The sequence below is a fragment of the Carcharhinus amblyrhynchos genome, unplaced genomic scaffold, assembly GCF_965287045.1.
Source record: "Carcharhinus amblyrhynchos unplaced genomic scaffold, sCarAmb.v2.hapA scaffold_39, whole genome shotgun sequence".
Classification (NCBI taxonomy): domain Eukaryota; kingdom Metazoa; phylum Chordata; class Chondrichthyes; order Carcharhiniformes; family Carcharhinidae; genus Carcharhinus; species Carcharhinus amblyrhynchos.
In genome coordinates, this window is record NW_027649780.1 from 9,095,700 (window position 1) to 9,109,602 (window position 13,903).

The window sequence follows — 13,903 nt, forward strand, 5'->3', positions numbered from 1 at the left end:
TGGGTGGGTGGCAGGGGAGGCTCCGCACACCCGGTAAGAAACTAGTGGCACCGTCTCAACACCCAACACAACGGCAGCTGCAGCGCCTTCTTCTGGTGTCAGCCCCAGTGGACAAATGTGGCTTCATGAAGGAAATGCAGTCATGGGCTTGTTACTGAGAATCATCTTTAACTCACTTCACTGACCCTGGAGCAGGAGGAGAGAATGGGGGAAATTTCTATCCTGGACTGATAGTGATGGATTTTGGAAATTCCTTTTACAAGGAGTTAGAAGGAGAGGATTTACACTCAGAAAACTGAAATCTAGCAAGACATCAAGATCTGAGAGAGTCACTTGATTAATCAGAACCTGGATATTATGGACCCTTGAGTGGAACCATTCAGCTCTGGGTCATTCTTACTCTCCATTGTAATCCAGAGGACCAGGATAATGTTCTGGGGACCATTCCAGGGCAGCTGGTAGAATTTAAATTCTCTTAATAATTTGGAATTCAATGCTAATCACAGTATTGGTAACTGTGAAGCCATCGTGATGTGTTGAGGGAAGGGGAACGTGCGTGGAATTGGAATTTGCAGCTTTGGGAAACAAGAGAGAAATAAGTATTCCCCAGGAACTATAATTGTCTGTTCTGAATTTGTGTCGTGGGCTGACCTGTATGAACTGGATTTACAGGGTTACAAATAGAGGACTAACAGATAGGAAACTCAAATCAAGCATCACGTCAAAATCTGACAGTGACTCAATTCATCAGGACCTGAATACCATTGGTTTCCGAATGTGGAAGAAGAAATGTTTGTGTGTTCTGTCTGTGGGAAAAAAATCAAACAGCAGTGTGACTGGAAAAACATCAAGACACACACACACACACACATAGTGCAGGGACTGTGGGAAAGAATTCAATTACTCATTGTGTGGAAATTCATCGATACACACACTGGGGAAAGGCTGTTCACCTGCACCATATGTGGGATGGGATTTTCTCATTTATCCAATCTGTAGATACCAGCGTAGTCACACTGATGTGAGATCTTTAAATTTTATAACTATGAGAATAGCTTTGAAAGGAACGATATTCTGCAGGAACACCAGCGCATTCATGCTGGAGTGAAGCCATTCACTTGCCCTATGTGTGGGAAGAGATTCATTCGTTAACCAGTGAGTTCTTATTGGTGAGAGACCATTCACATGCCCTGTATGTGGGAAAGGATGCACTCAGTCATTTCATGTTTAAAGTTTATCTATTAGTCACAAGTAAGGCTTACATTACCATTGCAATGGAATTACTGTGAAATCTGAGACACCAGTTAGATCGCGGATGACTGCAGATATTTTACTGGGGATTAGAAGGAAAGGATTTGCAGATAGGAAATTATCTGCTGGTTTCACAGTCACTTAATTCATCAGGACTTGAATTTGAATGTGGAAGGAGAAATGTTTGCTGTGTCTGTTGGAAAAGATTTTGAACATCAATGTGACTGGAAAAATAACAAGACACATACACATCTGAGTGAGAGTGTTCCAGTGAACTGACTGTGGAAAGAGTTTTAACCAGTTACACAGCCTGAAAAAACATCACATCATTTACAACAAGGAGAAACCACACACAATTTCTATGTGTGGATGAGGCTTTATCTGATCATCCAACCTGGAGAGACACAAGGACACCAGCATCATGGAGAAACCATTGAAATGTGGGGACTGTGGAAAGGGATTCAGTTACCCTTCTGAACTGGAAAATCATCAACGTAGTCACACTGGGGAGAGGCCATTCACTTGTTCTGAATGTGGGAAGGGATTCACTCGACTAACCCACCTCACTGCGCACCAACTTGTTCACACTGACATGAGACCTTTTAAATGCTCTGACTGCGAGAAGAGTTTTAAAACCAAATACAATCTTTTGACACACCATCGAGTTCACACTGGGGAGAGATGGTTCAGTTGTTCTGAGTGCGGGAAGGGATTCACTCAGTTATCCAGCCTGCAGACACACCGGCGAATTCACACTGGAGAGAAACCATTCATGTGCACTGAGTGTGGGAAGAGATTCACTCAGTTATCCCACCTTCTGACACACCGGCGAGTTCACACTGGAGAGAAACCATTCACCTGCCCTGAATGCGGGACGGCATTCGCTCAGTTGTGCAAAATGTTGGATCACCAACGAGTTCACACTGGGGAGAGACCATTCACCTGCTCTGTGTGTGGGAAGGGATTCACTCAGTCATCCACCTTGCTGAGACACAAGCGTATTCACATTGGAGTGAGACCGTTCATCTGCTCCGAGTGTGGGAAGGGATTCACTCAGTCTGCCCAACTCACTTCACACCAACGTGTTCACTCTGACGTGAGACCTTTTAAATGTTCAGACTGCAAGAAGAGCTTCAAAGGCAAAATGGATCTACTGATTCACCAGCGAGTTCACACTGGAGAGAGACCGTTTACTTGCTCTGTGTGTGGGAAGCGATTCACTCAGCATTCCCTCTGTCTGAAACACCAGCGCATTCACACCAGGGAGACATGATTCATCTGCTCCATGTGTGGGAAAGGATTCACCTATGCTTTCACCCTGCAGAAACACCAGTGAGTTCACAAGACAGAGTTTGTTTCAGTTGACGCAATTAGATGGGAGTTCAGGTGTTTCTCGTGTGTTGGTGCAAACTTAATGGGCTGAAGGGCCTCTTCTGCACTGTATGATTCTATGAATGTATTGGAGATGAGGCAACGCTATTTAAAAAGTTAACGGTCTTTTTCAAGGACCATCTTGTTCTTATAAATTGAGCTCTATTTGTGGAGATACTGAGTGTCCCTGGGGCAGGATTTTGGGAAGTTATTGCTAGTCCAGGAACCTCAAGAACATTCACATTTTTACCTGGGGTGATTCCCCAATTGAGGTGGTGAAACTTCCTCCTGTGTTTCACAGGTAAATCGGTTTCTTTTAAATAAACATTGATATTATTTACCATTTTAGAGTCCTGTTTTGCCTGATGGTTAACTCTCTTTTGAACTGAAGTGTTTTAGAGTCAGTTTGGAACCAAGTATTAAGGCTCATGCCACCAAGTTAAACTGAATCTAAATTTTAATTCTCTGCCCGTTTAAGATTGACAGAGGATCTAGAGATGGCACAAGCAAGGTCCACAAGAATGATATCAGAACTGAGAGTGTTTTTAAGTTAATGGAGAAATTAAACAGGTTGGGGATGTTTTTGTAGAATCATAAAATCCCTACAATGCAGAAGGAGGCCCATTGAGTCTGCACCAACTCTCCGACAATGCATCTACCTCATGCCCTATCCCCATAACCTCATGTATTTACCCTGCTAATCCCCCTAATCTACACATTTCTGGACACTAAAGGGCAACTCACAATGGTCAATTCAACTAACCTACACATCTTTTGACTGTGGGGGGAAATCGGAGACCTGGAGGAAACCCAGACAGACAAGGGGCCAAATGTGCATATCCCACAGACAATCACCCAAAGCTTGGGTTCCGAGTGGTGTGAGATAGCCACTGACTCACCATGCCACCCTATTCTCTGGAAAAGCTGAGGCTGAGTGCTGATAGAGATTATGAATGGATACAGCAGGATTGAAGTTATCAAGTAATCACTGTCAGTACAGGATACAAAATCAGAACTGACAATTCTGGTTATCATTAGCCATGTTTCTCCCGTTCAAACTATAAATCTCTGTCCTGTCACACTCACCTTCCTCCCTATTAATTGTTCCACTAATTATTCCTTTTGTCCTCCAGCTTTCTTTCTTAATTCCCTGCCGCAATTAGACTTTTGAATGGACCTACCATATATTAAATTGATCTTTCTCAACGCCCAACCAATGACTGTAACACTACATTCTGCACCTTCTCCTTTCCTTTTCCCCATGTACTCTATGAACGATACGTTTTGTCTTTATAGTGTGCAAGAAACAATACTTTTCACTATGTCCCAATACATGTGACAATAATAAATCAAATCAACTCTTCTCCGCTTCATGTGCGAACTCTTGGCTTCAATTTCAGACTACCTCTTGCCCTCCCTAGTATCTCACACCAAAATTTCAATCTTTATGCCTGAAGAGGAACTGTATTGCTAATGGGACATCAATATATAATCTAGTGACTACCCACATGTGCTTTGTTTCTGGGTGCAATCACTCCCACCTCCACCTTTCATCCCAGTCCCAGGAGTTTGGAGATTGGGCTGTAGCGGAGTAATGGCGGCCGCATCACCCACAATGCTCCGCGTTGGGGAAATCGCTCAATCACCCGGGCTCGAATTTGCGCATGTCCAAGGGACAGGGGAATCTACGCATGAGCAGAAATGTTACAGAACAGTGCGGAGGTGTTGACCAATGGAAGAGCTTGGAAGACCGGAAGGACTCTGGTCCTCCAGCCAATCAGAGCGCGGCTTTTGTGACACTGCGGGTTGAGCTTCAGAGAGATAAACTTCTTCCTGTTTCCGAGTACCTAAATGAGGCCAACATCTGTGAGTGAAACAGTTTATTTTTTCTCACTTTCTATTTCTTTTCTCATTCTGGGGGAAATTGGGGACTTGCAGCGACTGAAGGGAAAGGAAGTGAATCCAGGGAGGCTGCAGATTCTGGAAATGTTGGCCCAGGTTTCTCTCTCTCTCTCTGAAAGACATTGACATTCTTTAGCTCCCTTAGCTTGACACATTTATTTGTCTGGCTAAAAGGATGGCTTCGTTCCTAATGTTCACAATTAAAGGGCTGGTTTCTTCAGGAGAAAGTTGACATTTAGGTGGACAATATAGGTATGGCATGTATGGATATGTTTGGTGTAATCTGGTGTAAATTTACGGTTCTTTGTGGGACAGGAATTTTATATAGGTCAGAGTTATGTCTAGTTTTGCTGTTAGGTATATATTAGACATATTATTATGCTTCTGTGATACATTTTATTTATTGTTATTTCAAATTTATAATCTAGCACTGTGGTGACACACATTTCCAGTCATTGATTAATTACAGCACAGAAGATGTTCATTCGAGTTCGTACTGACTCTCTATAGTGCAATTCAGTCAGTCCCATGCTCCCTCTGTACCCCTGTATCGCTGCAAGATATTTCCTTTAGTTGTTAATCCAGTTGAGTTTGAAATCTTGGATCATCTCTAATTTCACTATTCCCATAAGCAGCGAGTTTGTGTTTGTGAACACTCAGTATCTTAATGAAGTTGTTACTGATGTGGTCATGAATCTCTGATCAAGTAATACAGCAGTGTTTATTCAACACATGTTTTCCTCCAGAATCTGTACCTGTGGGTTGGGTTTGTATTTAGTCTTGCAGTGTGCAGCAAGGTTTTCAGATCTCCGGGTCAGGAAACAGTGAGTATGGGTCTGCCACTCAGCATCAATCAGCACTTTCAGGAGAATTGTGAGGGTGTATATTAGATACAGCAGAGTGAGGGTAGTGGGAGTATGTGAGATTGAGGTTACAGCTTTTGATGAACAAGGTAGGAATGAATGTTCAACTGAAACAAGAATCATGTGTTCCGAATTTCTCTACTGTACTGACAGTGATCACTTTTCTAAAGTCCTTTTACAGGTTTTGAGAAGGAGAAAATTTGCTATAGAAATCTGAAACCAAACGTCACACCAAGACCTGACATATTCACTTGATTCAAAAAGACCTGAATATCATTGCTTTTTCAGTCTCGAATTGAGTTGAAATATGTACAGATGGAGGGCATTGATTGGATTATTATATGAGAGTGTATGAAAACAGTGTGTATAAAGAAATGGTGTTCTGTCTGCATCCAAAGGTTTAAATATGTCACTGGAAAAGTATCGAGACACACATATCTGAGTGAAAGTGTACCAGTGAACTGACTGTGGAAAGACCATTAACCAGTTACACACTGTGAAAGAAATATCACACCATTCAGAGCAAGGAGAAACCATACCTGTGTTGTGTGTGTGGACAAGGCTTCAATTGATCATCAAACGTGGAGATTCACACGGACACCCACACCATGCAGAAACCATGGAAATGTGGAGATTGTGGGAAGGGATTCAAAGCCCCATCTCAACTGGAAATTCACCGATACATCCACACTGGGAAAAGACCTTTTACTTGCTTTGAGTGCGGGAAGAGATTCACTCAGTCATCACACCTGCAGACACACAAGCGAGTTCATAGTGGGGAGAGGCCATTCACCTGCACTGAGTGTGGGAAAGGATTCAAGGATTCATCTACCCTGCGCACACACCAGCGAGTTCACACCAGGGAGAGGCCATTCACCTGTGCTGAATGTGGGAAAGGATTCACTCAGTTATCCAACTTGTTGATACACCAGCGAATTCACACTGGAGAGAGACCATTCATCTGCTCTGAGTGTGGGAAAGCATTCACTGAGTCATCCTGTCTGCTGACACATCAACGCAGTCACACCAGGAAGAGGCTGTTCACTTGCGCTGAGTGTGGGAAGGGATTCACACGGTCATCTCATCTGCTGACACACCAGCGCGTTCACACTGGGGAGAGGCCATTCACTTGCTCCGTATGTGGGAAGGGATTCACTCAGTCATCCAACCTGCTGACACACCAGCGAGTTCACAGCAGGGAGAGGCCACTCACCTGCTTCAAGAGAAGGATTCATTGAGTCATCCAGTCTGCTAAAACACTAATGTGGTCACACTGGGGAAAGACCTTTGGTGTGTTTTGTGTATGAGAAGACATTCACTGATTCATCCAAACTGCTGAGACAGCAGCAAGTCCACATTGAGGAGAGACTATTCCCCTGCTCTGAGTTTAGGGAAGGTCATCAGTCATCCAACTTGCTGACACACCGAGTTCACACCAATTAGAGACTTTTTCTTTGTAATCACAGAATTCCTACAGTGCAGAAGGAGATCACTCGGCCCATTGAGTCTGCACCGACCACAATCCCAACCAGGCCCCACTCCGGTAAACCTACACATTTACCCTGCTAACCCCCCTGACGCTAAGGGGCAATTTAGCATGGTCAGTCAACCTAACCCACACATCTTTAGAAGGTGGGAGGAAACCGCAGCATCCGGAGGAAACCCGCACAGACATGAGGAGAACATGCAAACTTCACATAGTCACCCGAGGCTAGAATTGAACCCGGATTCCTGCCCTGACTGTGTGTTAATTGAATCAATTGAGTTTAAGAATGTACAGACGGAGGGCTTTGATCGAATAATTATATGAGTGTTTATGAAGAAAGTATGTATAAAGAGTTGGGAGTTAAATGTATTCCAAGTAAAGATTGGCTCCAGTTTCTTCCTTCACCATAAGGCTGTCAGGATTATAACCTGGTAACAGAAAATGTTTGACCGATTGGTGAAGTTTGGAAACCGAAGAAATGTATATTTCAGACAGAAGTTTACAATCCCGGCAGCTTTTGTGAGAGATGAAAGCGAGTGAGAATTCGCAGGATCTGATTACCCGCCGATGTTCTCAGAGTCTAAATCATATGATCAGTGGAAGAATGGAGATGTGGATATGGGTTACATCCCTAACAAAGAGGAAACAAGGTCTGGCCTTGGCATTGTCACTTCCTGACGAAAGGAAACTTGGCAGCAAAACATTTTCAGAGCTGGAAATTGACCAGTAGTATAGTGATCAAGATTTGGACCTTTTATTTGGTTTCATTGATGAGATTTACAAGAAAGATGATCTGATGGGTGCCTATGGAGCATAGTCTGACTTTGTCAAGTTTTGAAATGAGAGTGTAAGTATATTTAGCAGATCTGGATATCACAGAAAGGACAGGATTGGAAACGTACTAATAGGTGAATGAATCTCAGGAATGACGGGGGAACAATTACCATGAAATTCCCCTGGTCATCACAGTCAGGTGCTTGTTTGGGTCAATGCACCTGACCAGCATGTCTATCAGAATGTGGGAGAAAAGCAGAGCACCCAGAGGAAACCCGCACAGACATGGGGAGAATATGCAAACTCCACAGAAACAGTGACCCAAGCCATTAATCCCAGTGATTAACAAAGAATTGCGCCACAAGATTCCACATTTTTAAACGAGAACAACATTTATAAAGCAAAATAATATTAAAAACCCGGACTATGAACATAGCATAAGTCTTTCAATTTTATTCATTATCAGATTATTTCATGAAGAGAATATTAAAAACTTGTTGTGGTTCTGAGAAGAGGGGTGTCTTTATATGTAATGCTTTGTACAAAAGAAGGAAAAATCACATTTTTTTTCTTTGATTTGTTCTGACACATTGTTCGTGTGAATGTTTTGTGATCCGGGTTAGGACATTTAAAGAAAATTGTGAACACCCAGTGATTAACTAAAAGAATTACATGAAAAGATTAAACATTTTTAATAAAAAACAAACTTTACTGTATATATAAAACAAAATAAAATTTAAGAATACAGCATTACAAACTGAATACTGTAGTCAGTAAAGACTTATGGTATAAAACTGATTTTTAACCTCACCCCAAGAGTCTCTTTATACTTAATATCTTGAAAGTTCAATTCTGTTGCTAGGGCTCTCAAAGGTATGTCAAAGCTCTGCAGAATTCACTTTAATTTTCTTCACTTTTCCAGCTATTCTCCAGGCTCCAAGATTTTACAGAGGGTCTTTCCATGAGCTTTTGGCTAAACAATTCTTCAACTTTCCTTTGAAATCTCAAAACTGTGGACTCCTCAGTCCAACTGTGGGCTTCACTTCCTTCTCACTGAGGGATTTAAACATTGGCAGCACCCCTGGTTCCGAATGACCCTCCAGGCTTCTGGTCTCACAGCTCCTGGTCCCATAGCTGAAGGCCTCCAAGTTAACTGGAGATTGCTTGCTTTCTGTGAGAAACACCCAGAATTCCAACCAGAGCTCACTTATCCTCGTGCTAACACATCTGTTGGAATCTCTGATAGATATTTAGCTTCAAAACTAAACCTTTTTTTCCTGAGGTCTGCATGAAGAATTCCGCTCTCTAACAAAGACAGGGCAATAACTGTCAGTCCCAAAATCTCCAGGTCTCCAGCTAAAAGAGGCCAGCTGCCCTTTTACACTTCTTACCCTTTGAGTTTTGACATCTTAAACCAACATGGACCACACTTTGTGACTGTGAATTCTCTCAGGATGTTTCTGTCAGATCCTCAGTGTGGGCTTTCCATTTATCTTAAATTTTAAAAAAAGCAATTTGTTGAACTCATTCATACTTCTAAACCATAGAAATTATGAAATCAGATCTTTGCAACACTTTCCCCATGATGAAATGAAAAAGTATCATCCTCGTATTATCCCATTTGAAACATTATAACGTAGACTCAAAAGGTTGGCTCTACTCTCTCCCCACAGATGCTGTCAGACCTGCTGAGATTTTCCAGCATTTTCTGTTTTTGTTTCAGATTCCAGCATCCCCGGTTTTTTGCTTTTAACAATGTACAACATGCTGTATATCTAAATAGTTGTGATTTTATCAAATGGTGAAGCAGGCTCAAAGGGCCAAATGGCCAACTCCTGTTCCAAAGTCCATTGTTTAACAACCTTACAACCTGCAATAGACATAATAATCCCTCCATTGTCCACTCCATATTCACAAGTCCATCCTGATAACAGCACACTGCTGGATTCCATGGCCAGGAATCTCAGTCCACTGAAGATGAAAAATGTTACTGCTTGCACTGTTTTCAGACAGTTTTCTTCTCACAATAATTATGGTCCAAAGTTCCTCCTGCAAAAGGAGAGTCTCATTGCTGTTCATTTGTGAATTTTCAACTTCAGTTTTTAAAACAGTCTGTTCAGAGTGTACATTTTAAACTTGATTTTCTTCCGTGTTTGCAGTTTCTCCATTGTTTAAATCCAAAGAGAATATTCCAGTCAATTCCACATTGAAACTGTCTTCTTCTTGCTCTGTTGTAGCTGCAGCTTCATTTTTAACTTCACTTCCCAGACTCAAACATTCTGGATTCACTTTTGGAGACAGCAAGTTCAAAATGGCTTCTTTTTGTGCCAACAACTCTTTCCTTCATTCGTCAAAATCTTCTTCAGCCATTTTAAAAATGTTGTTAAAATTAATTTTCTGTTCAAGCAAAAATGTTGAACATTCCCATTTGGAGACTGTGATCTCGGGCTTCAGAAACAGAGGAATTGAGAACAAAAGCAGGGAAGTTATGCTGATAGTTTTTAAAGCTCTGGTTAGGCCACAATAGGAAACTGAGTCCAGTTCTGGTCACCACACTTTTGGAAGGACGTGAGAGTCCTTGAGAGGGTGAAGAGGAGATTTACCGGGACGGTTCCAGGAATGAGGAGTTTTATCCACAAGGCTAGGCTGGAGAAGCTGGGGTTGTTCTCCTTGGAGAAAAGGAGATGGAGGGGAGATTTGTTCAAGATGTACAAAATTAAAATAGATTAAATAAAGTGAGAAGGAGAAGCTGTTCCCATTAGCTGATGGTGCAAGGATGAGGATGTACAGATTTATATATATTCTTAGCGAGAGATGCAGGGGGATGTGAGAAAGGGATGTTTTATGCAATGAGTGGGAATGAGATGGAACTCACTGCCTGTGAGGGTGGTGGAAGCAGAGACAATGAATGAGTTAACAAGGAAAATGGATGGATACTTACAGGAAATAGAACTGAAAGGATAAAGGGATAGAACGGGGCAATGGGACTGCCCGGTTTACCCCATGAGAATAATTCCAGAACTGAGAGCATTTAACTCTCTGAAAAAGCCGGTGTTACTTTTCTCTGAAAAACTGAAGACTGATGGAAGTCTCGAAGATTATGAAGTGATTCAATAATCCAGTACGGATTTAATGAGAAACACCTTTACTCAGAGAGTGGTGAGAATGTAGAACTCACTACCACAGTGAGTGGTTGAGGTGAACAGCATGAATACATTGAAGGGGAAGCTGGAGACATACATGAGGGAGAAAGGAATAGAAGGATATGTTAATGGGGGAGATGAAGAGGGGTGGGTGGAGGATCATGTGGAGCATAAATACTGAGACCAGTTGAGCCGACTGACCTGGCCCTGTGCTGTAGACTCAATGGAACAGAGACAAATGTAATTATTTTAGATCTCCTTGAATGGTCGGAGAAACAGGGTTTACTATCCAAGATAAAATAAATGTCCTTCATTGGCTTGTATGGATCATTTGTGGAAATGCGCTCTCCCAACCCACTGGAAGCAAATTCGTGAGAAAGACCAATCCAGCAGAGAGAGATCTTCTAATTCTCCCACTTCACCCACTGTCAGAACGAACATGGTTCAGTCCTGGGTGTGATTAACAGCAGCAGGATCCAATTCCTATCATCACTTGTGAACTCGCTGGTGATTGCGCAAGTAGATTGGCCGACTGAATCTCTTCCCACACTCCGTGCAGGCGAGTGTCCTCTCCGCAGTGTGAAGGCGCTGGTGTATCTGCAGGCTGGATGAATCAATGAATGCTTTCCCACACTCACAGCAGGTGGGTGGCCACTCCCCAGTGTGAATCCGCTGGTGTGCCTTCAGGAAGGATGATCGACTGAATCCCTTCCCACACTCGGAGCAGGTAAACGGCCTCTCTTTGGTGTGAACCCGTTGGTGTATCCGAAGGCTTGATGAGTCAATGAATGCCTTCCCACACTCAGTACAGGTGAACGGCCTCTCCCCAGTGTGAACGCGTTGGTGTATCCGCAGGTTGGAGGAGTGAGAGAATCCCTTTCCACAATCAGAGCAGGTGAAGGGCTTCTCCCCAGTGTGAACTCGCTGGTGTGCCTGCAAGTGAGATAACCGACTGAATCCCATCTCACACTCAGAGCAAGTGAATGGCCTTTCCCCAGTGTGAATTCGCTGGTGTATCAGCAGATCAGATGAAGTAGTGAATGTCTTCCCACACTCGGAGCAGGTGAATGGCCTCTCCTTGGTGTGAACTCGCTGGTGTCTCAGCACGTGGGATGAATGAGTGAATCCCTTCCCACACTGAGAGCAGGTGAACGGCCTCTCCCCAGTGTGACTGCGTCGATGAATTTCCAGCTGAGACGGGGATTTGAATCCCTTCCCACAATCCCCACATTTCCACCGTTTCTCCATGGCACAGGTGTCCCTGTCTCCAGCCACACAAAGCATCTGTACAATCTCTTCCTGTTGTAAATGGTGATAGTCTCTCAAGCTATGAAACTGTCACTGGAACACTCTTACTCAGGTGTTTGTGTCCTGCTGCTTTTCCAGTCACACTGATATTTAAAACTTTCTGAAGCAGACAGAACAAAAAAAATTTCTCCTTGTAGATTCAAAGACTAATGATATTCAGATCATGATAATCAAGTGACTTTATCAATTCTTCACTTGATGCTTGATTTGAATTTTGTGTCTGCAAATCCTCCCCCTTTGAAGATCCTGTAAAAGAGGTTTACAAATTTCATCACTGTCAGTTAAGGACAGAATCTACAATTGGTAGTTATTAATTTCTATGAATCATTATTTTCTATCTTGTTCCCCGAAAGCTATAAATAACTGTCCCACACTCTCCCTGCATTACCTGGAGTATTGTGTAGAGGCTTTGTCTCCTTACTAAAGGAAGGATACAATTGCAATAAAGAAAGTGGAGCAAAGGTGCATTCGAGAAATCCCTGGAAGGGTGAGAGTTTCCTATGACAAAATTGGGCCTCTATTCTCTCAGAGTTTCGATGAATAAGAGCACATCTTGCATAATAATTGTAGATGTATCAATGTTGTTATGATCCCTATGAGTACAATAACCTTAAAATTAATAAATTCCCAGACAAATCCAATGGAATAAAGCAAAGGGAAGGATTTCACCTTTTAATAAATGTTGCAATCATCAAATTAAAATCAATGTCAATGAATCATGCATTAACAGACAAACAGTATTTGAATAGACAGGATAAATTTGACTTTTAAAAAGCTCAGACAATAAAAACAGGTTTCACAAAATCACAAACATTTTCCCCCCTCAGTATATTTGGCTCTAATTCCAGTTCCAGAGTTCCACAACTCTCTGTATTTCTAGGGGGAGAAAGAAGGTGTTTTACTCACAAATATGAGCTGGAGGAGGAAGTTTGAGTCTGTGTGTGAAGCTAAAAACAGAAGCTGTGCTGTTTCAAATCAAACTGCGGGACTTGGGAGAAAATGATGGGAAGAGATTTTGCAAAGTCCCCTCCCCCACTCCCTCAGCTGGCAGCCCAGCACGCAGGCGCAGAGAGCGCTGCTGAGCCGAGCTGTCCGGAGCAGGCGCAGTGCGGCTGCCGCCAGCGGTCGCTCTCGATCTCTTTTTGGAGCAGCCGGAGGGGGGAGGGGGAGATCACCGAGCGGCTTCTCGCTCTGGCCGGAGCCGCCAGCCGCTTGTCTGGAAACCTTGGCTCGAGGAGGGGAAGGGGAACAATGGGTGGGGGCGGGGCTCCCGGGTCCGCGCGCCCGGGCCTGCGCACTGGAACCCCGAGATGTCATGGCAGAGCAGACTGATTCCTGTTGGCTGATTCTAACGCTCAGTCTCCCATTGGAGCAAAAAGACGACATTGCGGATTGGACAAAAGCCCCGCGCGGCCGGAGATCAAAGCGTCTCCGCCCCCACGTGGGCTCTGGTTCCGCTTCCTCGTTGTCTTCGTTGATCAATGGGAAGAGCTGGAGGACCGGAAAGACTCTGATCATCCAGCCAATCAGAGTGCGGGGTCACTCCGTGTTGTCTGAATGTGCAGCTGGTCAAGTGGCTGCTTCTCTCTGAAGATTCAGCTTCACACATTACAAATTTCTCCTCTGTCCAATATCTGTGAGTAAAACACTTTACATTTCTTTTCTCATTATGGGGAAATTGGGGACTTGCAGCAACTGCAGGGAAAGGAAGTGAATCCAGGGAGGCTGCAGACTCTGGAAAGATTGGCCCAGGTCTCTCTCCGTCTTGAAAACATTGATATCCTTTGCTCCTTCAGCTTGACACA

At 43.3% G+C, this 13,903-nt stretch overlaps 3 protein-coding genes across 3 annotated transcripts in view; 1 reads left to right on the plus strand and 2 right to left on the minus strand.

The window, feature by feature from the left end:
* Window positions 1–12,038, minus strand: part of LOC145363619 (uncharacterized) — a 51,094-nt gene extending 39,056 nt beyond the window's left edge. Inside the window, 2 exon segments of the mRNA XM_080218802.1 lie at window positions 11,315–11,358; window positions 11,446–12,038. Coding sequence (XP_080074928.1) covers window positions 11,315–11,358; window positions 11,446–12,038 — 637 coding nt within the window.
* Window positions 1–13,903, minus strand: part of LOC145335633 (uncharacterized) — a 198,718-nt gene that overhangs the window by 126,979 nt on the left and 57,836 nt on the right.
* LOC145335590 (uncharacterized) lies at window positions 1,429–7,385 on the plus strand. The gene is made up of 2 exons (XM_080181397.1): window positions 1,429–2,335; window positions 5,975–7,385. Exons 1-2 carry the CDS (start codon window positions 1,673–1,675, stop codon window positions 6,623–6,625), a joined length of 1,314 nt encoding a protein of 437 aa, XP_080037523.1. The 5' UTR covers window positions 1,429–1,672; the 3' UTR covers window positions 6,626–7,385.